Here is a 26650-nt window from a genome sequence, read left to right on the forward strand (position 1 = left end):
TTCCCAGTTTCTGTCATTTGTACTTGTATTCTTGTATCACCAAGATTTTAAAATATTTGCCTTTTATTCTATAATCATATTGTTTTCCTTTATATACAGTTGATCCTACACAGAGAAAATAAAGTGTTTATTATGACTGTATTAAAATAGTTCACTGCACAACCAGGATTACATTTCCTGTCTAATTTTTGCTTCGAGTTTCTAATCGCCTTCCTTTTTTTCTTGTAACATACGCCTTTGTCTTATATTTGAGTTGTTCCATATCTTGGAGGATAGCATCCCATCTCTGCAGTCGTCTTTCCCCCAGATACCTGCCCCTGGAGCTCTCCATTCTCCTGCTCTCTAGGTCTGCTACTCGATGTCCCAGGCTTCCTGCCATTACTCCCCTGGTTTGGGGTCACTGTTTCCTGCATCCCATATGTCTTGGTTTACTGACACGTGCTGCAGCATATCCTCAAATAATTGTCTAAGAAAGAGGGTAAAGGAGGTTTACTCTCTAAGTCTTCAGCAAGTTCTGAAAATGTTTTTATTTTCAGGCCATTTGGTTCTATCATTATCTCTGTTGATGGCATATGGATATATAATCATATTTAATCAATTCCCTATTGTGTGTTTGTTCTCAGTTTCACTATTGTGTACAACTTGAGGAAACATTCTTATGTTTTCATATTTGTGCCTATACATAATTATTTTCAAAGACTAATTTTGTGGGATTTCTGGGCAAGTGGTATGTACATTTTTAAGGGTAGTGACATGTTCTACTAAAATTCTCTTTAGGAAGGTTACCCTGTCCCCTCAAAGAGATGTATGTGCGTATGTGATTTAACTGGTTAACGTGTAGAGATTATTATGTGTAAATGGTTCTTTTCATCAAGAGATTCATTGGTTTTTGTTGTTGGATCTGTTTGTTTTTGTTTTATGAATACTGGCAGTTCATAGGGCTCAGAAACTTTGAAGAGGGTGGGCCAGAATTTTCTGAGCAAATTGGAAACGGTATCTGGAAAGAAGATAGACATGTACTTGGACAGTCATTAAATATTTGAAGGGTTGTCATATGAAAAAGAGATTTTGGCTAGCCAGGATCAGGAGTAGGACTGGCAGGTGGACGTCAAAGAGGGTACAGTAGGGCTTCCCTGGTGGCGCAGTGGTTGAGAGTCCGCCTGCCGATGCAGGGGACGCGGGTTCGTGCCCTGGTCCGGGAGGATCCCCCATGCCGCGGAGCGGCTGGGCCCGTGAGCCATGGCCGCTGAGCCTGCGCATCCAGAGCCTGTGCTCCGCAACGAGAGAGGCCACAACAGTGAGAGGCCCGCGTACCGCAAAAAAAATAAAAAATAAAAAGAGGGTACAGTGTAGTTCTGGAACTTTTGGAAAGCTGCTTTAGGAGATGCTACTCTACTCACCATGGAGTTGTCCACACTGGGGGGCAACCTGGAAGAGCTTTTGTAGAAGGGATTTAAAATATCTGTGGGTAATTGAAATAGGCAATCTTCAGAGGCCATTTTAACTCTACCATGCTGTGATGGTCATGAGCATAAACTTGTGGTGAAGAATTAAGTTTGGGTTGGGTGCAGTGTAGTTGTGCAAAGTGAGGTAAAAGGTTGATATAACCTATTGGGTAAATAAAACAGGTGAGTCTTCTCTTAGAAGTATTTATTTTCCTTTTCCACCTGGATTTTTTTCTGCAGCAATTAGAAAGTAACGTTAACTCCTTTTGGAGGAGTGATTATCAATATGATTCATCTTTTATAGTAAAGTAGCAGTAGTGAACCTACATTTAGTCCTTACTAATGGTGATGGTGATCTGTCTTTCTTATCATCCATTCATCATCATTATTTCAGGTGTGGCCCTTAGTCCTGTGTAGTCATCCAAGGCTCAGGGATCAGTGACTAGAGGTGGAGGCTTCTGTCTAGGAAAGAAGGAATAGGTCCTTTTAGGACTTGTTCAAACTTATTTAATCTTCTTTATAGCTATAGTAAGAAAAATTACCTGGTTCAATTTCACTTTTAACTTAATTTTTTTTAGAGTGCCTTTTCTGTTTTAGTATTTTTCCTGTTTGCCATTAGTGTGCATTTTGTCTTTTTAAATTAAAAGAAAATCTATTTATTTATTTACTTTTGGCTGCATTGGGTCTTCATTGCTGCACACGGGCTTCACATTGTGGTGGCTTCTTTTGTTGCCGAGCACGGGCTCTAGGTGTGCGGGCTTCAGTAGTTGTGGCTCACGGGCTCTAGAGCACAGGCTCAGTAGTTGTGGTGCACGGGCTTAGTTGCTCCACGGCATATGGGATCTTCCCAGACCAGGGCTCAAACTCGTGTCTCCTGCATTGGCAGGCGGATTCTTAACCACTGTGCCGCCAGGGAAGCCCCTGCATTTTGTCTTATTCTCACATCAATTCTGTCATAAAGATGGTATTCTGCCTGTTTTACAAATGGAGAAACTGAGGTTTTGGTCAGCTTTGCCCAAGGTCACTTAGGAGAGCTAGGGTTCAAATCCTGGCCTGCACACCCCAGGCCCATGATCATTCATTAACTATCCCTGACTCCCCAAACTTAATTGCTTAATTATAATGAATTGTCCAAATAGAATATCTGCAGCGAAACAGATACTTATGGACTGGTTCTCCAAAACTGATGATCATTGAAGAGGCCACGAGGAGCTAGAAAAGGATGAACTCTCGGAACCTGCATTGCTTGATGTTATGTGCAGATTGTGACAAAAACTCATACAGTGAAATAATGGCTCAATTTTTTGGAAATAAAACTGCTTCACAACTCAAAAATGGGGGCTTCCCCTGTGGCGCAGTGGTTGAGAATCCACCTGCCAATGCAGGAGACACAGGTTTGAGCCCTGGTCCAGGAAGATCCCACATGCTGTGGAGCAACTAAGCCCATGTGCCACAACTACTGAGCCTGTGCTCTAGAGCCTGCGAGCCACAACTACTGAGCCCGTGTGCCACAACTACTGAAGCCTGCGTGCCTAGAGCCCATGCTCCGCAACAAGAGAAGCCACTGCAACGAGATATGCCCACGTGCCACAACGAAGCGTAGCCCCCGCTCGCCGCAACTAGAGAAAGCCCGCGCGCAGCAATGAAGACCCGATGCAGCCAAAAAAATTAAATAAATAAAGTAAATTAATTAAAAAAACAAAACAAAACACAAAAATGTTACCAGAAAAGGGTAGCTACTTAAATAGTACTTTTTTTTTAAACTAAAATTGTAACTTATTGGAATCCATATAGGGTACTCTAGAGTGTCTTAAAATGATAGATATTTTAGAAATAGATGGCATGTACGATGAATTTATACATACAAATGACCTTACAAACAGCTGATCTACCAGAACAAGCCTGTAGATACAAAGTGGATAGATACTCTTAGAGAGCTGGAAACTTAATTCTTATAATTCTAAAAGCCTGCTATGCTAGTAAGTAAAATTTTATGTATTTTATGCTTAAACACCTTTGTTGAGAAAATACTTAGCTTGAGATCATCATACTGGACTGATAACAGTAATGTGGGCCTCTAAGAGCAGAATTACAAGTGAAAGTGAATTTTACATTAACTGTAGTGTTTTACTTCTGCAAAAAATAAGGCTATCCTAAAGGCCGCAGGCATTTCAGAAAAGTATTATTGGAAAAGGAAATAAGGAGTAAAAATATCCTACTGTGTCATGGATAGAAAGATATCATTATTATTTTTTTATTAAATACAGGTAATAACTGTTTAGTCCTATTGTATTTACATTCTCCTTTTTAAAAGTCTTACATTTATGCTTCTCAAAGACATAATAAAAAAAATAATGTAACCTACTACGTTTAAATATCTAACAAAGAAAAGTAAAAGGCCAGAAAGAAACATTATAAAAATATTATATTTTTTCCACAATTTATTTGTTTAGTCCCACTATTAATTACTAATTGCCCCCATTAACTGGTCCTGTTGTTTAAATAAATGCATTTATTGTAACAGAAAAGTAAGTAGTACAGAATAATATGTAAATTCAAATTTACACGTATTTCTGTGTTAAAGTGATAACGCACGCGCGTAGTTATTTCCCGTCTATTGTCATGTGGCTTTGGACTGCTGTGGCTGTGTCTGGTTGACTCTAAAATGTTGAGCATCCTCCTCTCCCACCACCTCTGTGTACAGTGCTCGTCTTGGCCACTGTCTTTGTCTCTCTGCTGTCCTCCTCTTCTTCCTCATCACCCATTTCAGTTTCACTAAGGACAGTGAGTTTGAGATTATAAAAAGTTTTAGATTCATTTTGGAAAGCTAACTCTTGCAGTCCAGCTCTCAGTTTTTAATCCCTAAAATAATTTACGTAGAGAAGAACTGAGAATCTTTCAAATAAAAAGTCCATTCAATATTATTTTTTTTCATTATTGCTTTATATTTTTCCCATTTTGGAAGGCAGTGTGGTATAAACAGTAGGAAAAGTATTTCTGAAGTTCTGGTATATCTGATGTTTTGAGGGCAGGTTCTTTTGGTGTGTAATCACAATTGATTTAATTGGAAGTGCTAGAATGACTCCATTTACCTAGTAACACTTAAAATTACGTAAAATTTTTTGGAATGTATACTTTCGGTTTCTTTCTAATGCTTATGTACTATACTTTTCCGATTATTAGTGGAAAGTACTAGGCATTATGTTTCTAAATTCAGAAAGGTCCCAAAGTGTGTGTTTTAGCTATAGTATCTTCTGATTGACAGATACATTTTTCAGGTCAAATATGACAGATATGGTTTAACATGTGTTGTTATGTTTGACAAATGGTATCTGCTCACAGGCTTATATATTGTTGACTTAGGAAGTGAAATACACTCTTGAGATTTTTTGCTCCTAATGGATATTAAACTACGTTCCTATTTGATACTTAATTTGTTATAAAAGTTCTCAACTTCCTAAATTCACACTACTTTAATCATTATTTCTGCGGTAATTTGAGAATGCTGTTACTAATGGCTGTGTGCAGAATTCATCAGTTTAGCGTGAGACAACTGCTTGAAATCTGTTTTTCTAAGTGAATATGGTGTACGTAAGTGAACATAAGTATACAATACGTTGTCTTTAAAAATGCTATAGAATCTAATGACATTTCTAAGTTTTCACAGAGAAGAAATCCGTTTAGCAGACTTGGTTTGTGTTTATATTGATCATTATTTTATGCTGAGAAGCTATTGAATGTTTCTTCGATGTTCGGAAATTTTGATAAGAATGTTTTCCCTGCCATTATGTTTTTGACATTATGTTTTATGTTTTATCACCCAGAGGGATGGAGTGCTGGGATACATTGGGAATTTTCGCCTGCTTGCAGAACCTTTCCAGCCCTTTTGTGAATCAGCGGTAGGTAACTGATATCATTAATTATTTTAAACTTGGGCTGTTTGGGTTTGGGGAAATTTTCCCCCAAGATCCTAAATATAAAAATGAGAGTATGGGCTTCCCTGGTGGCACAGTGGTTGAGAGTCCGCCTGCTGATGCAGGGGACACGGGTTCGTGCCCCGGTCCGGGAAGATCCCACATGCTGCGGGGCGGCTGGGCCCGTGAGCCATGGCCGCCGAGCCTGCGCATCTGGAGCCTGTGCTCTGCCACGGGAGAGGCCACAACAGTGAGAGGCCCGCGTACTGCAAAAAAAAAAAAAAAAGAGTATGTGATATGAATTATCACCATTGTACAAACGAGGAAACTGAGCCTTGGAAAGGTTAGGGAATCTTATCCAAGATTCCCGAGCTAGAAGGTGGTGGTCCTGGCTCTTGAACCCAGCTCTCTTTGTGGTATGATGATACTTTGTTTTACTGGACTTATCTTGGGTCCAGTTAATATTCCTGACACCAACTTCCTCCTGTTCCCAAATTCTGACACCAACATTATCTTAGTCCCTCTTTTAAAATAATCTTTTCATTTTAGATTTGCAGGAAAGTTACAAAGATAGCACAGAAACTCCCATATACCCTTCACCTAGTTTCCCCTATTAATATCTTACATTATCATGGAACATTTGTCAAAGCTAAGAAACCAGCATCGATACTTTACTATTAAGTGAACTTCAGACTTTGTTGGATTTCGGGAGTTTTTCCATTAGTATCTTCTTTTTGTTCTTCGGTTCAGTCTAGGCTGCCATATTGCATTTAGTTGTCACGCCTCCCCAGTCTCCCCTCGTCTGTAACAGATTCTTAGTCTTTCCTTGTTTTTCATGACCCTGACAGTGTTAAGGGATACTGTCCAGTTATTCTGTAGAATGTCCTGCAGTCTGGAGTTGCCTGTTTTTCTCATAACTGGACGGAGGTTATAGGTTTTCGGAAGGAATCCTGTAGAGGTGAAGTGCCCTTCTCATCACATATCAGGGGCTACATGATATCCATGTGACATCACTGGGGATGTGAACTTTCATCATGTGGTTGAGGTGGTGTTTGCCAGGTTTCTCCACTGTGAAGTTTTTCCTTTTCTTTACTCTCTTTGAAAGCAAGGCATGAAGTATAGCCCACTCTCAAAGGGGGTGGGGGGAGAGAAATTAAGCTCCACCTCCTGGAGGGAGGTAGTTGCTCATTTTTGACAATGGGTTTATTATTATCCTTTATTACCCTTGTCTTGTCATTTGACAGGGTCTGCTGACATTTTTTCTGTGAAATGTTTAGCTGCTCCTTTCCTTCCACATCCATGGTCCCAGTTTAGGGCCTTCGGGATCTCCATGGTTGATTACTGCGATAGCTTTCCAACTGACTTCCTAATTCGAATTCCACATTCACCCACTCCTCAGTCCTTTCCTCACAGTGCTACCAAAGTCATCTTTCTTGTGTTCCACTTTCAGTACCTTACTTTCTTACTAAACACTGCATCCTCTTTAGATTCTTCTCTGAACTTTCAAAGCTCTCTGTGATGTGCGCCATGTCTCCAGCCTTATTTCTTACCACTCATTAGAGTTAGTTTTGCACCCTTGCTGTCTCACACACCTGTGGATTTTTATCACTTTTCTTCCTTTATTCCCATCCTCTATTTTCCCTCCATCTTCGAAAAATTTACCTATCTTTCAAGTCTTTGGTCAAAATCCCAAACCCAGGGAAGGCTCCCACAATTACATGTAGCCTTTTGTAACTTAGTACAGAGATAACCCAGAGAATTGGGAGTCAAATCAGACTCATGTGAGTTAGGGAGCTTACCCTGTATCAATCCTTACTAATAATCTCAAGAATACAAGTAATCACGAGATACTGGCAAAGCAAGGAGATGTTCAGGACCATCAGCATGGCTCCCTGGGTGTTTTTTGCACTGGGCATTCTCTGGAATGAGGTTACCTATGAGGTCTCTAAGTGATATGTATAGTTCATATTGCTGACATGGAAGGAGCTCTCTTGGTTATGAAGCCATCTCCATTTAATACTCAGATAGTTACATAGCTTATATAACTTTCCTGGGACAGGGGTCAGACCCCATAAATCCATACATTCTAGGTTCATTTATCATAAGCAATACTAGACTAGGTATATCCTAAAAGCATTCCATAGATGAAGACTCTCCTACTACAAACACCATTAGTATGCTTACCAAGCAATTACCCTCATCACCCTTTTTTCTTGCCAAAGGTGGAAGGGATGGTCCTTCCACCTCCAAACAGGAGAGATTAGATTACAGATCTGCTGCTTTCCCAGGTACTTATGTACTGTTTTATATTGCTTGCTGGTGTTTCATATGTTATAATTTTATTTCTTCAAGAAGATACTAAGTTCCTTAGGCTTGGCCGTTTAAAATTTTTTAAATAAGAGTTCTTTTGCAATTTTTAAAGACTCCGATGATGTGAAAATATAGAGAGCAAAGAGAATGTTCTCTGAAGGCAGAAGACCTGGATTTAAATTCAAGCTCCCCCACTTACCATTGTGCGTGAGTGGAAGATTATTTAATCTTCCTGAGCCTCAGTTTTCTTACCTGTAAAACAGGGATAATGATACCTATAGGCCTTACAGTTTATTGTGAAGATTCTATCTGGTTATATGTTATGTTTACATATGTGTGTAAAGCAGCTGGCATAGTGCTTGCATTCAGTACATATGCAGTAAGTGTTAAATGTAGTGTACATTCAATATGCTAAAATTTACTCAGCACTAGAAATGGCATAGTTTATGTTTGCTTTATCTACTTTGCAGTATCTTTTTTGTTCTTTAACCCATCAAAATTAGGTTTCCTCGTCTGTCATTTTGCTGGAACGATTTCATTAGAGGTACCATTGACTTCCAGATGCAAAATCCAGTGAACTCTCTTTGGTGCCTATCTTATTGTATCTCTCTGAGGACTGCCACCTCCTTCTTGTAATGCCATAACTCCCCTTGCTTTCGTGACCCTGCACTCACCTGGTTCTTGTAGTTCTCTGACCATCGCCTCCCAGTCTTCTTTGTCGGAGACAGTTCCTTAGATGCTGGTGTTCCCCAGGGCTCTCTTCTGGGCCCACCGATCTTCTCTGTGCTTCTCCCTGAGTGGGTTGTGCTTTCAGGGTTTCAGCTATTACCCATTTGCTCAATGTGGTGTAATGGACTATGCATGAATTTTAGAATCATATAAGCTCAAGCTGCAATTTAACCTTGCCGCTTACTTGCTCTGACCTTGGCTAAGTTACGTAACATTCCTGTACTACAGTTGCTTTCTCTATAAAAAGAGCATATTTAATATTACCTACTTCTTTGTATTATAGTCAAGTGTTTTCTCCTCCCAGGTGGCACATCAGAATCAACATGTCTAAAATAGAATGCAACATATTTCCCTCTGTATTCTCTTACATGCTCCTGTTCAGCATGTGGCCTGGCCGTTCTCTTGGTTAACTCTGCTCAACATGTGGGAATCATCTCTGCTGTCAGTGCCCTAGTTCATCATCTCTTACCTGGGCTCCTGCATCAGCCTCTAACCCTGTACTGTCCAGTAGAGTAGCCACAAGCCACATGTGACTATTTACATTTAATTTAATTCAATTTAAATAAAATTAAGAATTTAATTCCTCAGTCTAACTGGTAACATTTCCAGTGCTTCCTAGCCCCATGTGTCTACTGAATTGGGTAGAACATCTATAGACCATTTCATTATTGCAGAAAGTTCTTTTGGACAGAAAAGAACTATTCTAGACTGGGGTTGGCAAACCAAGGCTTGAAGGCCAAACCTGCTGCCTGTTTCTACAAATAAAGCTTTATTGGGGCACAGCCATGCATATTTGTTTACCACGACTGCTTTCACACAATAACAGAGTGGATTAGTTGCCACAGAGATGGTAGAGCTTCCAAAACCCCTTACTTTGTGTTACTCTCTGGCTCTTTATGGAAGAAGTTTGCTAATCCCTGCTCTAGGCAGTCTGCCTGCCTCCAGTCCTATTCCCCTTTCATCCTCTCCTGTATTATTATCTTCCACGGCGATCTCTCTAAAACACAAAAATGAACACGCAGCCTCCTGGTTAGATCCTCTCAGTGGCACCTGCTGCTTCCAGTGTACAATATGGGCTCTGTAATGTGATGCAGAAAGCTCTCCAAGTAGAGCTATCTTCTCTCTTTCTGCCATATTCCTCCTCAGAAATCGCCTCTCACCCCAACTTGTCCCTGTGCTAGAAAGGCCTCCTGGCTCCTTGCTCATCCTTCATGACTCAGCCCAAGGGTCATTTCCATCATGAAACCCTACCTCTTCCAGGCTGGGCTGGGTGTCTCTCACCCATGCTTCCATAATAGTGACACACAGTTATACCATTATGATTAATAAATTATTGTAAAGTTCTCTTTCTCTTTTTCCTGTTTCTTATTTATCTCTGCGTTTCATTAGGTTGGTTGAACTTTGCATGGTTCAGCATCCACACACTGTCTGGCACATAGTAGCCATTTCATTGCTTTTGAATGAATGAGTCCCAAGAGGTGATCAGTTAAGCTTTAGCAATGTCTGTCTCTTGAAGATGATTCAGATTTGAGATTTTGAAGCAGGAGAAAATTAACCTTGACACTTAAAGGAACTTTGATTTGTTTCTGTTTGAAGCTCTTTTTGAAAAACCATAATATTAGAGAGTTTAACTTATTCTTTAATTTTGTAGTAAAAAGCTATGCTATACCTTTATTTAAAAGCTTCGAGTCTTTTGTAAATTAAGAAATTGAGAAATGGGGTTGGAATATGAGCAAGAAATGGTATAATGGAACAGCAAGGAGATTATGACAAAATTTAGCACAGCTACTTAAGTACTGTTAGAGTTTTCCATAGTTTAATTGTTTTCTTTACTTTGTGATATTTTTATGTTCTCTTCTATTTTAGAGCTTTGTATAATTTAAGAAGACACATGGGATGCATGTGGTGGGGTACAAAGGTTAGACACCTGGGCTTCAGTTAATTTTCAGCTGCTGAGTTATACCCGTGCCTCAGGTTTCTTTTTGTAAAAAGTAATTTAATGGTGGTAACTTCTTTTTTGCCTAAATGCCCTTAACTGTTATGAGGACATATTTTTGAATTGCTGTTAAGGTTAAATACCTTATAAAAACTTGTACCTATGCTCCTTAATATGTTCCTTCAGTATTTATTGAATACCTTCCCAGTACCTAAATGTTCCAGTCTCTGCCTCAGGGAGCTTCACTAGAGTGTCTGGTGTCGTGTCTATGTTTGAGAAAATAGGACTTAATAATACAAAATAATGAGCTAGTAAAATAAGACATTGTGTGAAAAAGGGCAAGAAGAAAAGTGCTGTTATTAATGGCTTAAAACAGCCATTCTCAGACTTGTTAATCTCATAAATTATTGAGGACCTCAATGAACTCTTACTTCCTATAGGCTGATAGCTATGGATATATACCAGATTGGAAATTAAAACTGAAACATTTACAAATATTTATTAGGTCATTTACTATTAACAGTAATATTTCATGTTAATGTAATTTTTGTGAAAATAAACTACATTGCCAAAAATGAAAAATTTTTCATGGTAACGGTGTTGTACATTTTTTGCAAAACTTTTTAATGTCTAGCATGATAGAATTCAGCTGGATTCTCAGGTTTGTTTCTGTTTTCAGTCTGTTGTGAAATGTTATTTTGGTTGAAGCATACAAAAAAATCTAACTCTCAGGGTTAACAGTGTAGTAGGTAAAGGAGTATTTTAGTAGCCTTTTTCAAATAATTGTTGATATCCTGCTTTAATACTATACCAAAATATACCAAGAGGTAGTTTCTTAAAGATTAGTTAAATGTGGAATCTGAAACCATATCAGTGGACTTTTGATACACTGTTATATTCAAATCCATTGGTCTGTCTTGTACTTTGAATCTTTTATTCATACCTAATTTTGTGTCATCATGCCTTGGTCATTTAGAAAATATTGGTTCACTGAGTTATGTAGGTCTTATGATAAATGCTGATACATTTATTAGATAATATTTTTTTAAAAACCCATTACTGACCTCATCAGAAAAGTTTTTAACTCTTCAGAGGCTATCCAAGAGTTTTTCTTCCAGACAACTGTGCTTTGTGCGTACTTCCCATTTTATCACAGAATATTAAAAAGACATGTACTCAAAATACATGATTTAATATAATTAATCATTCTTACTGCTTCATCCAGGTCATTCTTAAGTGAAACTTCTCCACTCAACCCCTCTTTTTTTGTTTTTAACTGCAAATATGTGGCATAGATTACAATGGCGACTAGTACCATTTTGTACCACTGCTATGATTTGTGCTAAGATGCCAATGGTCTTATCCATCAGTACTTTACACCATCAGAATAGAAGTCAGCACAATGAGAAAGGCAGATAATATTTAGTATCATTATGAAAATAGTTTTCCCCTTGTAGACTCCCTCAAAAGTCTCAGGGGCCCATGAATCACGTTTTGAGACCTATTATTGATTGCTGTTTGTCATGCAAGGCTTCAAGAGAAATTGGGACACATTCTTAAATGTTTTTAGGATTTTTTTAAAGAAGTGGATGGGAAAGGGAGAAGGGAAAAAGGCGTGAACATAAGGTTTTGAAAAGTGGAATACAACATGCCATGTGAAAGAGAAACTTCATAGACTTGTAGGATCAAAGAGTATGTCTTAGGAGGATAGTGGATAGAGAGGGTGTTGAATGCCAGGGAAAGCTGATTGAACTTGACCAGTGGACAGTGAGAATGTATTCTAGTGGAGAAAGACATTCTGAAAATAACACTGAGTAATTCTAGTTTTGGGTATTTGTGGGATAGATGGTAAGATGAAAAGCAAAAGCTTGGGTTAGAAGGTTAGCATACAGCTCTTAGTTGTGTGAATGACTGGTGTAATTTCATTAGTCCAGGAAATAAATAGGAGCCCAAATTAGGCTGTCATGATAGAGTAGATATGATGGAATAAAGGTTTTTGAGGGTAGAAAAAGTGAAACTGGTAATAAGAAATTAGAGATAGAGAAAAAAAGACAAGTTTAAGATATTTTCTACATTGGACTTAGAAGAATGAAAAAAGATGAGGATTAGGAAGAATAGGCGGGAAGATGATGAGTTTGCTTTGGAGATGCTGCATTAGAGGACGAACAGAGCATCTGAGTGGAAATGTAGTAAGAGGTAGAGAGGCATTTTGAAATGATCAGATAGAGGTTACATTTGAAGCCATGAGAAAAGATGGTGTTTAAAAGGTGTAAAGTTGAATGTCTAGAATTGAGAAGTAAGAGAAGGAAGAGTAGATACAATAAAGGAAAAGTTTACAAGTAGAAGGGGAGCCAGAATAACATTGGGATGGAGGACAACTTTTCTAAAATTAAGTTTTTGAACTCCTAAATTTCCAGAGTTAATATTTATTAAATACAGTGTTCACATGCCTGAAAGAATTACATTTGCAACCAAGATAAAACCCAGGGGTCAGCCCACGACCCAGTCTCCACGTAGAGTCCCAGCAACGGTACAACATGTAAATCCTTATTGGAGTTTTTCCAAGGATGTCAACAAAAGTCCAGTTTGTTACAGCAGCACTTCTTAAAAGTCTCTTCATTCCTCTTGAACTCACAGTATCTCCTGGACCCTGTAGCTTTCCCAAAAGCTCACACTTCTGACTCTCAACTCCTAAAAGTCACCAAACCGGTACCATATAGGGGGATGGATCCTTTGCTCCCATCCTCTTTTTTTTCTTTCTTTCTCTACCTGAAAGTAGCCCTCTCTCCTCTTTCCAAATGTGAATTATACCTGCTAATGCCTGTTTTTTACACTGCATGTGCTTAGTACCGCACTCTGCACAATCAACTCCCAGGGGACTTAATCAAAAGCTCCAAGTCCCTTTAGAAAAGCTGGAGGAGGAAGAAGTGCTAAATGACCAAAGACAGAGTTCTCTCTATGGGGTTGGGGAGGATCACACACACGTACAATCAAGTATGCTTAAAACCCAACATGCATAAAACCAATACCCTACTCTTTGCCTAACCTCCGAACTTTCCTCCATGACCACCACCACAGAAAGCTTCCAGTATGAATCAGTCAATCACCATTGACTTAGTCATCCAAGTCAGAAACCTGGAGTCACCCTAGACTGTTCCTAGTCTGGAAGCAAGCCCGATCCATATTATCTCCTAATATTCTTCCTAATCCTTCCCCGACTCATTCCACTCCACCTGATGTCATTATAATTTTTGGTCCTCAGTGTCTTTTCTTCTTTACCCATCTAAGTAATAACTGTGGATGGTGGTGAAAAACAGTGTTTTCCCTCTCTCCTTCCATCCCACCTGCATGTCTTCTTGCTTTCTTCTGCTCCTCTCCCTCTCGGCATCAACACATATATTCCCAAACTGTTAGCCTTTATTTGTTGGAATGAAAGGGTGTTCTCATTAGGTAAGAAGAGGTAGATTCCAATAAAATAAGTGGTCCTTCTGACACGAGAGAGAAAGATAAGGACAATTATATAAATATTATTTCAACTTGAATTAATATGTGAGTTCTTTCCTTTGAAAGAGACTGGCTTAAAGATCAGGCACCAGTCACGTGGGAAAATTGGCCAAAGATAAATGCAGTGATTGTACAGTAAAGCCAAAGCATAAGTTCTTAAAGTCTAGATTTTTAGATAATCACCTTTCCAGACAACGAAAAATTTGGAAAATGCATAAAGTGCCGGAGAACAGGAAGTAGTCTAGGCTAAATGTAATGTAGGACTTGTGGCATCGAAGAGAAAAGGCTAGAAATGTAGAGTTAAGGGAGACCAGTTGGGTTATTGCGGTCATCTAGGTAAGAGACACCGAGGACCAAAAATTATAATGGCAGAAGGTGGAATGGAATGAGTCGGGGAAGGATTAGGAAGAATCTTAGGAGATAAAATGGATCGGGCTTGGTTCCAGACTAGGAACAGACTAGGGTGACTCCAGGTTTCTGACTTGGATGACTAAGGCAATGGTGATCCCACTGATTCATAATGGGAGTTTTCTGTGGTGGTGGTCATGGATGTTAGGCGAAGAGTGGGGTATTGTTTTTATGCATATTGGGTTTTAGGCGTATTTGGGAATTGGTGATTTGTCAGGTGAGGATGCTCAGCAATAAATGAGAAATATGAAACTACAAGTAGAACTTAAGAGAGGACTTGAAACCAGAGATTTCTGTCAGGGTGTTTGAGCCTTTGTGGAGGAAGAATCTTTCCTCTACTCATCAAGGTTCTTTGGTGGGTCTAATAATCAGTTTGACATAAGGCAGATTAACAGAAGAAAAACATTTAATTACATATATGTGAGGGTCCCACAGGACAATGAGACCCAAGGACAAGCCAGGCAGTAGAGGCTCATAAGCCGTCTTGAGCTAAGGAGTGGGATAGGGGCTGCACGTAGGAGGGTGATTCATAGGACATAAGAAGAGCAGATGTTTGGTAATTACATGTTTGTCCTGCCATACAGATAGATCATTCAGATAAAAAGTTATCTCTTGGTAATAGCTCTCTTTGTGGGCCAGGACACCTATCTAAATTGTTTCAGGTAATTCAGGGAGAGGTAGGAGTTTTTCTTGAGTCGGCTGGGTCTTAGTTGCTTTCAGCTCAAAATATTCTGCATGCCAAAGTGGCACATTTGGGGAAGCTTGTTCTGAACCCCTTTAAGCCCTTGAGAATGTATAAAATGGCCTTGGTAGAGCATATGGAAGGGAGTGTGCCTGGGAAGCACAAATATTTAAGGGACAGGCAGAGGAAACGGAGACTGAAAAAGTATAGGTAGGGAATCAAGAGAAAACAGTATTAGGAGAGGAGAAAGGAAGTATGATGGTTGGCAGTGTCGTATGCTATAGAAAGGTCACCTGGGATGGAGGCTGAGATGAATCCACTGTCTTGGTTATGGGGATGCCACTGGTGACCAATTTCTTTTGTAGGGGAATGCAATCGTATTGTACTGGGTTGTGAAGTATAGCCAGAATGTCTGTGAATACACTGTTGACTTCTCTTTTTAAGAGTTTAATAGGGAAGAAAAACAGAAGGAGAGATTTTTTGGATTAGAAAGGGTCGGGCATGTTGGTAAGAGAGAAGAAAGTATCAATCTATACATGGGGAACTGGATGGAGCAAGGGACAGGGGATAATTGATGGCCTAAAGTCACAGAGCATGGGTACAGAAGCAACTGGCCTTGTAGAGGGCAAGAGAAACCTCTTCATCTGAATATAGAGAAAAAGGTGCTTGAAAAGAAGATTTGAGGCCTTGGGGTCAGAGTTTGAGGAATTCATTGGATGGACCCAAATACCTTAGTGGTAGAAGAGGCCAGTTCCTCTGATGGGATTGAGAAGTAGAAGTGAATAAGGAAGGGAAGTGACTTGATTTGTGAAACAGAGGTTGCGGAGCAATTCTATGGAAAATGTGGAGTTAAGTAAAAGGAATGCCAAGCAGATTTGAGAATTCAGTTGAAATTCAGAGCTCTTTAAGTTACATTTGTGCTATTTATGTTAACATCAATATTAGTGAGTAATAATAGCTATTAATTGAGCTCCTAGTACAGGGGAGTTCTTATGTGTCAAAAGAGCTTCATGGTATAAGGGAGGTGCTATCATTATCCCCATTTTGTAGGGATCAAACTGAGACATAGAGGTCAATAACAGAGAGGTAAGACCACACAGCAGCTAAGTGGCAGAAGCAGGTTTGAACCTGGGCCTTCTGACTGCAGAATACAGTACCCACCTTCCCTCTATACTCTGCCTAAGGAAAGCTGGCCTGATGAGAAGCTGGGGATAGGCAGCGTGAGTGTGATGGATGAAGGGGCAAGAGAACTGAGGGTGCCGATGTGTGTTCTGAAGGTAACTGAGTTCAGGTAGGTAGGAAAGGAAGTGAATCAAAGGCTGGTAGTGAGGAATCTGGGAGTGGAGGTCAAAAAAGAGATTTAGATGGAATTGGGTAAAGAGAAATATGGGGTACTACGAGTTGTGCTTAGAAGGGGATGGGTTATTTGAGGTATAGCATTTCTGATTAAACCCAAGACCACCATGTAGTCTAAGAAAGGAATGGCTGAGGGTCAGAGGGGAAATCTTTGGAGTAGAGAAGTCTGGAGGATAGGAGATCTGGATAGAGCAAAAGATGTTGACTTTACTTCTTTAGTGACATTTTTCCTATTTGTGATATTATTTTATTAATTTGAGCATTACTCTCTAAATAGTTTGTTTTTAACTGCGTTGAATAATTTAGCCCTTCTCTTTTCACCCTACACATACTTATAAATTGTAATACCCGTCTTATCCTACAAATTATTTCTCTTTGATATTTTAATATCTCTGAAAAATATTTTAAGGTTTTTTTAACAGTTAATTTTTAGTTTCTGAAGTTGAGCAATTTCTAGCTTAGTCATGACTAATTCTGTCAAATTGAATATTAAGATACATGGATACAGTTTACTACATTTACAACTTAACCTCTAAAATATAATGAGGTAACATTAGGCAAGATAGTTTTTTTTGAGGAGGAAAAAGTAGAATACAGCAAATACCAAATTTTTTTAAAATAAGCTTTTTACTTAAGAATAATTTTAGACTTCTAGAAAAGTTTCAAGGATGATTCGAAGGGTTCCCATATACCCCACACTCAGATTCTCCTATTGTTAATATTTACATTTGTATGGTACATTTGTCATAATTAATGAACAAATATTGATACATTATTATTAACTAAAGGCCATAGTATTTTCAGATTTCCTCAGTTTTTACCTAATGTCCTTTTTCTGCCCCAGGATCCCATCCGGGATACTACATTGGATTTAGTTGTCACGTCTCAGACTCCTGGTTGTGACAGTTTTTCAGACTTCCGTTGTTTTTGATGACCTTGTCGGTTTTGAGGAGTCCTGGTCATCTGTTTTGTAGAATATTTCTCAATTTGGGTTTGTCTGATGTTTTTCTCATGATTCGACTGAGGATATGGGGTTTTGGGAGGAAGACCACAGAAGTAAAGTGCCCTTCTCATCACATTATATCAGGACTACATGCATAAACATGGATTGTCACTGTTGTTTACCTTGTTCACCTGGCTGAGGTAGGGTTTGTAAGAGTTCTCAATTTTAAAGTTAACTGTTTCCACCCCACCTGCCTTCTATACTGAACTCTGTAACGAAGTCCCCCCTTGAAGAGTGGGGAGTTATGCTTCACCTCTTTGAGGGTGCAATATCTACATAACTTATTTGCAGTTATTCTGTACAGGATATTTACCTTTTCTCCCCTATTCATTCACTCATTCATTCATATATATTACCATGGCTTCATGGATATTTATTTTATACTTTGAGTTTGAGTCCAATACTACATTACTTATTTTGTTCAAATTGTTACAACTTTTGCCATTGGGGACCTCTTTCAGTTGTCTTCTGTGTCCCTTTGACATAACTTCATCATCTTTTTTGGAGCACTTCTTTATTTTCTGATACTAAAAAAATACTCTATATTTATATTGTGTATTCTCTGTCCCAGTGCTAGAATCAGCCATTTCTCAAGTAGTCTTGTTTTCTTTTTTTGGACAATGGTATTAGAAACCAAAATATGGGCCCTGGGTGTGCTCATTGCTACTGGGGCATCATCGTTTCTATGCCCTTCCAGCTGACAACTTGGAAATGTACTAACCTGTGTATACACACATATCTATAATTATTTCTATATATGTCCATCTGTATATATGTATTAAACTAAGCATGAGTTTATACTGAAGTTTCCAGCTCTAATCCAGTATCATATGGATCAATCTAATCTTTTGCACTCATTATCTGTAACCTTCCACTCCCACGATGAGAAATCTGGTTCCCACTTCACCATCAGACAAATTTACTTATTTGTTAAATACCAGTATACATGTATAATGGTTTCAGAATTGTTAACCTCTTCCCCCATGAGATGACAATTTTACCAGCTAGAGCAAAGTGCCTATGTACAGTTTCTTTTGTCTTTAGTCTTACAGTCTTAATTCATTTTCAAAGTTACTTAGGTCACCTATTTTTACCCCACTCCCTCCAGTGAGGTTATGTCATGTATTTGGAACGCAGTTAGATTCTTTTGTCACAGGTTACATACTGCCTGGCATGCCCCAACCTCCTATTGATTTTTTTTAAATTTGCATACACTCTTCATCTGTTCCGTGGGTTTTGACAAATGCATAATGTCATATATCCCCCACTACAGTATCATACAAAATTGTTTCACTACCCTAAAATATTGCCTGTGTTTCACCTATTCTACCCTCTCCTGCTCTCCCTGAACCTCTGGCAGCCGCTGATCTGTTTTTTTGTCTTTATAGTTTTGCTTTTTCCAGAATGTCACATAAATGGAATCATACAGTAGATAGCATTTTTCAGATTGGCTTCTTTGGTTTATCAATATGCATTTAAGATTCACCCATGGTGTTACATGAATTGATAGTTTGTTCTTTTTTATCGCTGAATAGCATTTAATTGTATGTACATACCACAATTTACTTATCCATTCACGTACTACATTGTGAATAACATTATGAAGCAACCTATAACATTTTGGTTGCTTCCAGTTTTGGGCAATTATGAATATGGCTGGTGTAAACACTTGCATGCAGGTTTTAGTGTGGACATATATTTTTAAATCAATTGAAAAAATACCTAGAAGTGTGATTGTTGGATTGTGTGCTATGAATATGTTTAGCATTATAACTGCACTGCTGTCTTTTGAAGTGGCTTTACCATTTTGCATTCCCACCAACAATGAATGAGTGTTCCTATTGTTCCACATCTTTGCCAGCAATTGGTATTGTCAGATTTTCGGATTGTAGTCATTCTGATAGATATGTAGAAGCATGTCATTGTTTTAATTTACATTTTTCTAATGACAAATGATTTTTAATATCTTTTTATATGCTTCTTTTCCTTTTGTTTATCTTCTCTGATGAGGTGTTTAAGATCTTTTGCCCATGTTTTAATTAGGTTGTTTCTTTATTGCTGAGCTTTAAGAGTTCTTTATATATTTTGGATATAAGTACTTTATCATATATGTACTCAGTAAACAATCTCTCCCTGTGTTTGGATGTCTTTTCATTTTCTTTTGACAGTGCCTCTCACAGAGCAAGTTTTTAATTTTAGCAAAGTCCAACTTATATTTTTTTCTATGGATCGTGCTTTTGGTATTACATCTAAAATCCTATCATCAAACCCAAGATCATGCAGATTTTTTCCTGTTTTTTTTCTAGAAGTTTCACAGTTTTGCATTTTACTTTTAAGTCTGTGGTCCATTTCAAGGTAATTTTTGTGTAAGATGTGAGGTCTCTGCCTAGGTTTATTTTTCTGCATATGGATGTCTAATTGTTCCAGCACTGTTTGTTAAAAAGAGTGTTTTTTCTCCATTGAATTATCTTTACACCATTACCAAAAGTAAGTTGAGTATATTTGTGTGGGTCTGTCTATGGGCTCTGTATTCTGTTCCTTTGGCCTGTCTGTCTGTTCTTTTACCAATGCCATGCTGTCTTGATTATTGTAGCTTTATAGTAGGTCTTGAAAGTGAATCTATCAGCTTTATTCTTTTTCAGTATTATGTTGACCATTCTAGGCCCTTTGTCTTGCCATATAAATCTTAGGGGGTGTTCTGAATTTTAAAAATGAAAAACTAGAAATTGTTAATCCTCAGAGATGCAGAATAAATGTGATGTTTCTTTAATTTTTTTCCCAGGTGGTTCTTTGAGGCTCTGAAGTATCCTAAGTTTTCCAAGGCTAATGTCATCAATGGAATACTCATGACTGTGGTCTTCTTCATAGTGCGGATTGCCTCAATACCTCCTTTTTATGGCTACATTTACTCTGTGTTAGGAACGGAAGCCTACCTGAGGCTTGGATTTTTAATTCAGTGTTCCTGGATCTCTACTTGTGTTGTTTTGGATGTAATGAATGTCATGTGGATGATCAAAATTTCAAAGGGGTGCATCAAAGTCATCTCTCTCATAAGACAAGAGAAAGCCAAAAAGAGTCTTCAGAATGGAAAACTTGACTAAAAGTGGGCTATTGACAAGCATACTTCATGATTACCCACATTATATCTTCTGATAGGTTGAATTCTTGGCATGTTCTTGTGCTTCTTTATTAATTATACTTGTTATTCTCGGTTTCAATGTCCTTTTTTTCCTAACCGTTAGAAAAGAGAAACTAAAATTTAGTTTTTATCTGAAGATTTATTTTCTGATATTCTTCGGCATTATAAGCATGGATAAAATCTTAAAGGTTTAAATAAAAATGTATAAATATGGTGGTGAATCTTTTTAGAAACCTGTTAACCAGCATTGGTATTTTTCTCTGTGAAAACATGACTATGCTAATTTGGTGCACTTGGTTTTATGTCACCGATTTTGCTGAAAGAATGGGAACTGCTTTTAAATCTGTAGATAGCTCTCCACATTTTGTTGTATTGCACTCATTTCTTACTATGGCTGTCAATACCTGTGTAGTGTTTAATTTCCAAATTGTTGAAATGTCCTTTTTCTTAGGCTATTAGAAGTGATGTCTTTTTCATTTAGATATGCTGTCATCTACTAATAATGAAGTATTTTGCTTATTTGGGGAACCTTTAGTTAAATTATGGAAAATATTTCTTGCGTTTTCAGACTTTTCTGACATCACTTTATTATTTCTACTTTTAACATTTTTTCAAATTATTGCTTTTTTCTTTTGTAGTAAAGCTTAAGACCAATCTAATAGAGCTCCATAAGAGATGAATTCTTCCTTCTAAAACATGCATGTTTTAGATGACTATTTGGGCTAATAGGAAGAATCATTAAGAAAGAAGCTTTAACACTGCTGTCTCTATCTGCGTCCCTTGCACTTTTTCTATGAAAAATATATTATTTCTATTTGCAAAACCTCCCCTGAGTTCAGAACCCAACATCATTAGCACCAAAATCTTATGCAGTATGTATTTAGCATGCTCCTAAGGTAGGCCTCTTCTTGATGAGACCAAGACTACAAAAAAAAAATCGGTATTCATATTTTACTCACAATTTACACCCATGCTTTTGCTTAACCAGCACTTTGAGTGCTTTGAATTTGTGTCTTTCCTAAAGGATAGGAAAACAATAGATAATTTAATCCAAGCATTCTGATTATCAATATTATTGCTTTATCTGAGGATAAATGACTGGTGACTTATTTTTTCTGTTTGTGTGTGTGGGTATGTTTGTGTTTGCTTTGGTCCTTACAACCCAAATATAGAATTATACAGTTAGCTATTATTGCCTTTATTTATTTTTCTCAAGTACTTTAATGATCATTCTTACCTAAGGAAAAAAATTAATCAGCGGTAAATACTAGAATTTAGTTGAACCCAAACCAGAAGATCTAATTCATTCGGTTTCTCAGGTTGAAGGAGAATGTGTGACTTACATGTTATGAGGATGAAGGGAGGCTAGCTGGATATTTCAGGACTTCTGATTTGATGTGATTTGATTGATTTGGCTGTCCCATGCAGATGGGGCCTGATACATTGTAGAACATTGGAAGAAGGTAATTGAGATCTCGGTCAGTAACTAAATGAAAAATTGAAATTGATTGGCTTATACCAGGTACACTTATTTTTGAAAGACTTAATTAAAGTAATATAAAATATAGGTATTTGTTTTTAAATCTGCTAATATTACATTGATAATTTGTTACTAAATTGAGTGCCTTCTACACATAGGCACTTAAACATGTATTGGTTGTTTAGCAGGGGTAGGAAGGCACGTGGTTTTATCTTGTTCTTTTCTTGCTCTTTTGCGAGAAAAATGGCTTTTTAAAAGGAAAACATTTATATTAGAAAACTATTTTGGAAATTCATTCCTTTAGGAAGAAACAAAACTTGAAATAAATATTTTTGACTTTGGATATTTCTGTAGCTTCTGAACACAGATTTTAAACCCACCATCAAAAGGAAGACAATATAGGGCTTCCCTGGTGGTGCAGTGGTTGAGAGTCCGCCTGCCGATGCAGGGGATACGGGTTCTGTGCCCGGTCCAGGAAGATCCCACATGCCGTGGAGCGGCTGGGCCCGTGAGCCATGGCCGCTGAGCCTGTGCGTCCGGAGCCTGTGCTCCGCAACGGGAGAGGCCACAACAGTGAGAGGCCTGCATACCATAAAAAAAAAAAAAAAAGGAAGACAATATAAAGCTATATATTAGTGAGTTTCAATATAGCAATTTCCATTTTTATAGTTATTTCATGCTTAAAACTTCATTTTTACTTTCACCAACAGCACCTTTCTGCAGTATAACCCCTCACTAAGTAAGTGTAATTAAAATATCCATGTGTTGAACTAAAGTTTGTTATTCCCTTAGTCAGCAATTCTTATTTTATGCTGGCTGCACGATAGTTAATTTAGTATCCAGATTCAATATCCAAAAGTAGATTCTATGCATTTCCTCATAAAACAGACATGAAATGAAAAAGACACTGCAAGCTGCCATGCTACTTGAAGTCAGATCTTTACAGGAGCTATACTTTGCTGTTCTGTGATTGTATCCACCTACGTAAGATACAAGTAGCTAAAGACAGAACATTTCATTTGTTAAATGATGAATTTTTCATTTATTAAATGACAAACTTTTGCTAGACATTTTACGTATTAAACATTTTGACTACATGGATTAATTTAAATGATTCTATTAGGCATTCTGATATTTAACAACTTAAAATATTTATAGAAAATGAAAGCAAATTGGTATAAATTTTTAAGCAACTCTATTTTTGTAGAAAAAGATTAGTGACAACCTGTACCTATAAAGATGTTCTCTGAACGTGTAGTACTCTAGAAAAAAAAATTCTTACAAAATTTTGAAAATGAATGAAAATCAACTAAATAACATGCAAGATCATAGACTGCATTAGATATTTTATTTGGGAGAATTTAGAAATTATGAGCTTTATAGCGTCTGCATTATCGTGCCTAAAATCTTTTTACTGAATATTATTTGCATTTATTTAAAACAATATGGAGTTATATGTGAATGCAAAGAAATGAACTCCTTAAATTGTCTTGATACATCATAGTAAGTTGAAATGTAGTAATTTTTATTCCAACTGTTCGTTTTGGTATTTCATGGATTAGCCGTATGTTAAGAGAAATAATGTCTTCACCATTCCTAAGAGTGACTGATATACTGTGGATGACCCAGTACTGTTGTAAAGGACTAGTTTTAGAAACTACCTAGTTTATAGCTGTTTGAATCAAATTCTTTTCTAAATTTTAATAACCTATTTGACTCAAATCAAAATTTTGCTAAAAGTATCAGTTTTTAAATTGTATGCTTTCTCTGAGATGCATTGGGCATTTGGAGAATGGTTCTTCCCTTTACTGTTGGTTACACCAGTTGTCATCATGTATTTAGAAATATTCTTCTCATGGAGATATACAGGGGAAAAATGTGTTGTAATATTCATGTTTGTTCTGCTTCATTTTTAAGGAAAATAACATGTTCCAAAAGACACTATGAAAATAAGGTTTGAACAAATTTCAGTTTCTAGGTTACTCTTCACTCCAAATATGTAAATATACATTTGAGTTGGCTTTAAGTGGTTTAATCTTTGGATGAAACTGAAAAGTCCGTGTCATTGTGACATCATCAATTATACTTCATAGAAGACTATGTATTATGTGTTTTGGATTCCATAAGAAGCAAACTGGTATAATTTTATCAGAAGTGTGGTACAGTATGTCTCAACAGGTACAAACAGCACAGCAGCGAGACCCCTCCTGTGCTGAGAGGCCTGGGGCACACACACGCACCTTCCCAGCCTTAACCACAGCGGGTTGACGATAGACATACTAAACTACTGAAAGTGAATTCTGACTGAAAAACACGTGTGATACGTGTGAGAACAAGGAAAAGCCAGCAGGACCTGGGGTTGGAGGAGACAGCATGACTGAGTTGCCCTTAAGAGCCATGATGCTCCTCCTTCAATCCAGAAGTTTTCTCTCTGAATCCCTTGAGCCTTCCATCTCTTCCTCCTAATACCCTAAAGACTTCATCAGCACCTCCCTCCTTTATACTAATACCTTTCTTTTTTTTTTTTTTTTTTTGCGGTACGCGGGCCTCTCACCGCTGCGGCCTCTCCCGCTGCGGAGCACAGGCTCCGGACGCGCAGGCCCAGCGGCCACGGCCCACGGGCCCAGCCGCTCCGCGGCACATGGGATCCTCCCGGACCGGGGCACGAAACCGTGTCCCCTGCATCGGCAGGCGGACTCCCAACCACTGCGCCACCAGGGAAGCCCTATACTAATACCTTTCTATGTCAACTTTTGAGACTTCCCCATACTGTAAGCTTGCCAGTCTATTGTGGCAAATTTAAAAGTTCACAAGTGTGTTCTTTCATTGAAAAAAAAACACCAAAAACATTGCAGTAAGTTTCAGTAGTGAACAAACCATAATTTATTAAGAGGCTATAGGAAGCCACTTAACATTTAATAATACTTATTTACAACACCAAGCAAAGCTTATAATCTTATGGTTTTATTGAGAAACACCCGTAGTCTCTTCTTAAACTGGCTTAGCAATAAGAGCTTTATAACACGTTTCAGCTGGGGATTCATTGCAAGCATGTAAATTAAATGTTCTTCCTCAGACCCTCTGGCAGGCAGAGGAGGAACCGAGGTAGCTGTGTGCTATGAGGAGGGTGTGCTTGCCTGTGCAGCATTACTGAGTCCTGCTCTTCATCAAGCAAACTCAGTTATGGTCCTGTTTCTTTTAAAAACAAGCTTATAGCGAGTGGATTACTCAGGGTGTTTTCCAAAGTACAACACCAAGGATTTGAGCCCTGTCCCTTTTTAGCCCAGACCTCTTAACTATCTCTGTTAGCTTTGATCAGGTCATACCTTTCTTTGGAAGATATTTGGGTGGCAGTGAAGCTAAAGATTGGTTGTTTGCATTGAAAATGTTTACACTGATTCCCTGTAAGCAGTAGACAGTTTTGAAATCAGGCCGGATATTTAAGACCAAAAAAAAAAAAAAAAAAATCTAAATCTCAAAGAATAAATACCTCTGGCTGAAAACTCGTTAATTATTATCTGTATGTTTTTTCCTTTATATCTTTATGTAATTCTTCTGTAATTAAGTGTGCATTAAGGTATTTGCCACTTCTTGGTTAATGAAGCATAAAAATATAACTAAATAAAATTTGCCATATATTTTCTGTTTCTTGCTTGGTTTGCTTCTAATACGATATGTCTACTTTTTACTCAAGGAATTTTGCATAGATAATACTCTTACTAACTTGTAACTGGGATGAGTTATGAGATTGGGGATAATTATTTGATTTTGTAATAACTTTTAGACATAGATTTAATTTGAAAAAGTTACTGAAACCTGAAGTAAATGTGACAGCTATAGTGATACACAATTTTTCTCTGAGAATATATCACATTAATATTTAATTGTCAAAGATTTTAGAAGTCTTTCAAAATACATTTATTAACTTTGAGAACACACCTTCTAATGTACTTCCATAGGCTGAAGAACTTTTATATACAGAATGTAAGACTTGGTAATTTACAAATCAGTGTTACTCAGATTTATCAGATATTAAAATAGCAACTTAGTATTCTTGTTTTGTTTCTGGTGGTGCTTTGGAGGGATTAGTAGACACTTTAGGTATTTCCCTTAAAAATTTGAAATGTTTGTATACTTTGTATGTGTGCCATTTTAAAGTATATGCAAGTTCTAAGCAATAATCTGCATGTTATACAAGGTTGGCATTACTTTGTCATGACAACTTTATTATTTTAAGAATGTATAAAAATCAATATCCTATATATAAATCACTCCAAACCCACCCCCCAATGAAAACACTGGGATTTTCTTGTGTTAGAACACTACTAATAATGTGGTGCAAAGCTTTGTATTTTGTGAAAAAAATAAAATCAATTATTTAGTGCAAAAGTTTGAGTCTACAAGGTGTACGCTTGAATAGTAATTAATGGGTGATAAAAATTACTTTTCTCACATCCAATCATCTCTCCTAGCATCTGAATCCTAACGTTAATATTCACTCTTCATGATGCTTGTAGAGCTTGTTTACCCCCTTCCCTCCCTCCTTTCCTCCCCCCCCCCCCCCCCCCCCCCCCCCCCCCCCCCCCCCCCCCCCCCCCCCCCCCCCCCCCCCCCCCCCCCCCCGCAGGCCCCAGCCTTGTAGCAAATCAGAAGGCGCAGCAAACATTTTAGTCCTGCTTATTAAGGGAAGGAATGGTGCTATCTAATCAACAGGCTCATTTAGATGAGTAAGACTTTGGCAATT

At 37.9% G+C, this 26650-nt stretch overlaps 1 protein-coding gene across 1 annotated transcript in view; it reads left to right on the plus strand.

The window, feature by feature from the left end:
• Positions 1 to 23845, plus strand: part of LOC116743418 (TLC domain-containing protein 4-like) — a 66030-nt gene extending 42185 nt beyond the window's left edge. Inside the window, 3 exon segments of the mRNA XM_032611793.1 lie at positions 5270 to 5317; positions 5319 to 5344; positions 20070 to 23845. Coding sequence (XP_032467684.1) covers positions 5270 to 5317; positions 5319 to 5344; positions 20070 to 20388 — 393 coding nt within the window. The 3' untranslated portion in view covers positions 20389 to 23845.
• Positions 23846 to 26650: the final 2805 nt, after the last annotated feature.

Source organism: Phocoena sinus, chromosome 1, assembly GCF_008692025.1.
Source record: "Phocoena sinus isolate mPhoSin1 chromosome 1, mPhoSin1.pri, whole genome shotgun sequence".
Classification (NCBI taxonomy): domain Eukaryota; kingdom Metazoa; phylum Chordata; class Mammalia; order Artiodactyla; family Phocoenidae; genus Phocoena; species Phocoena sinus.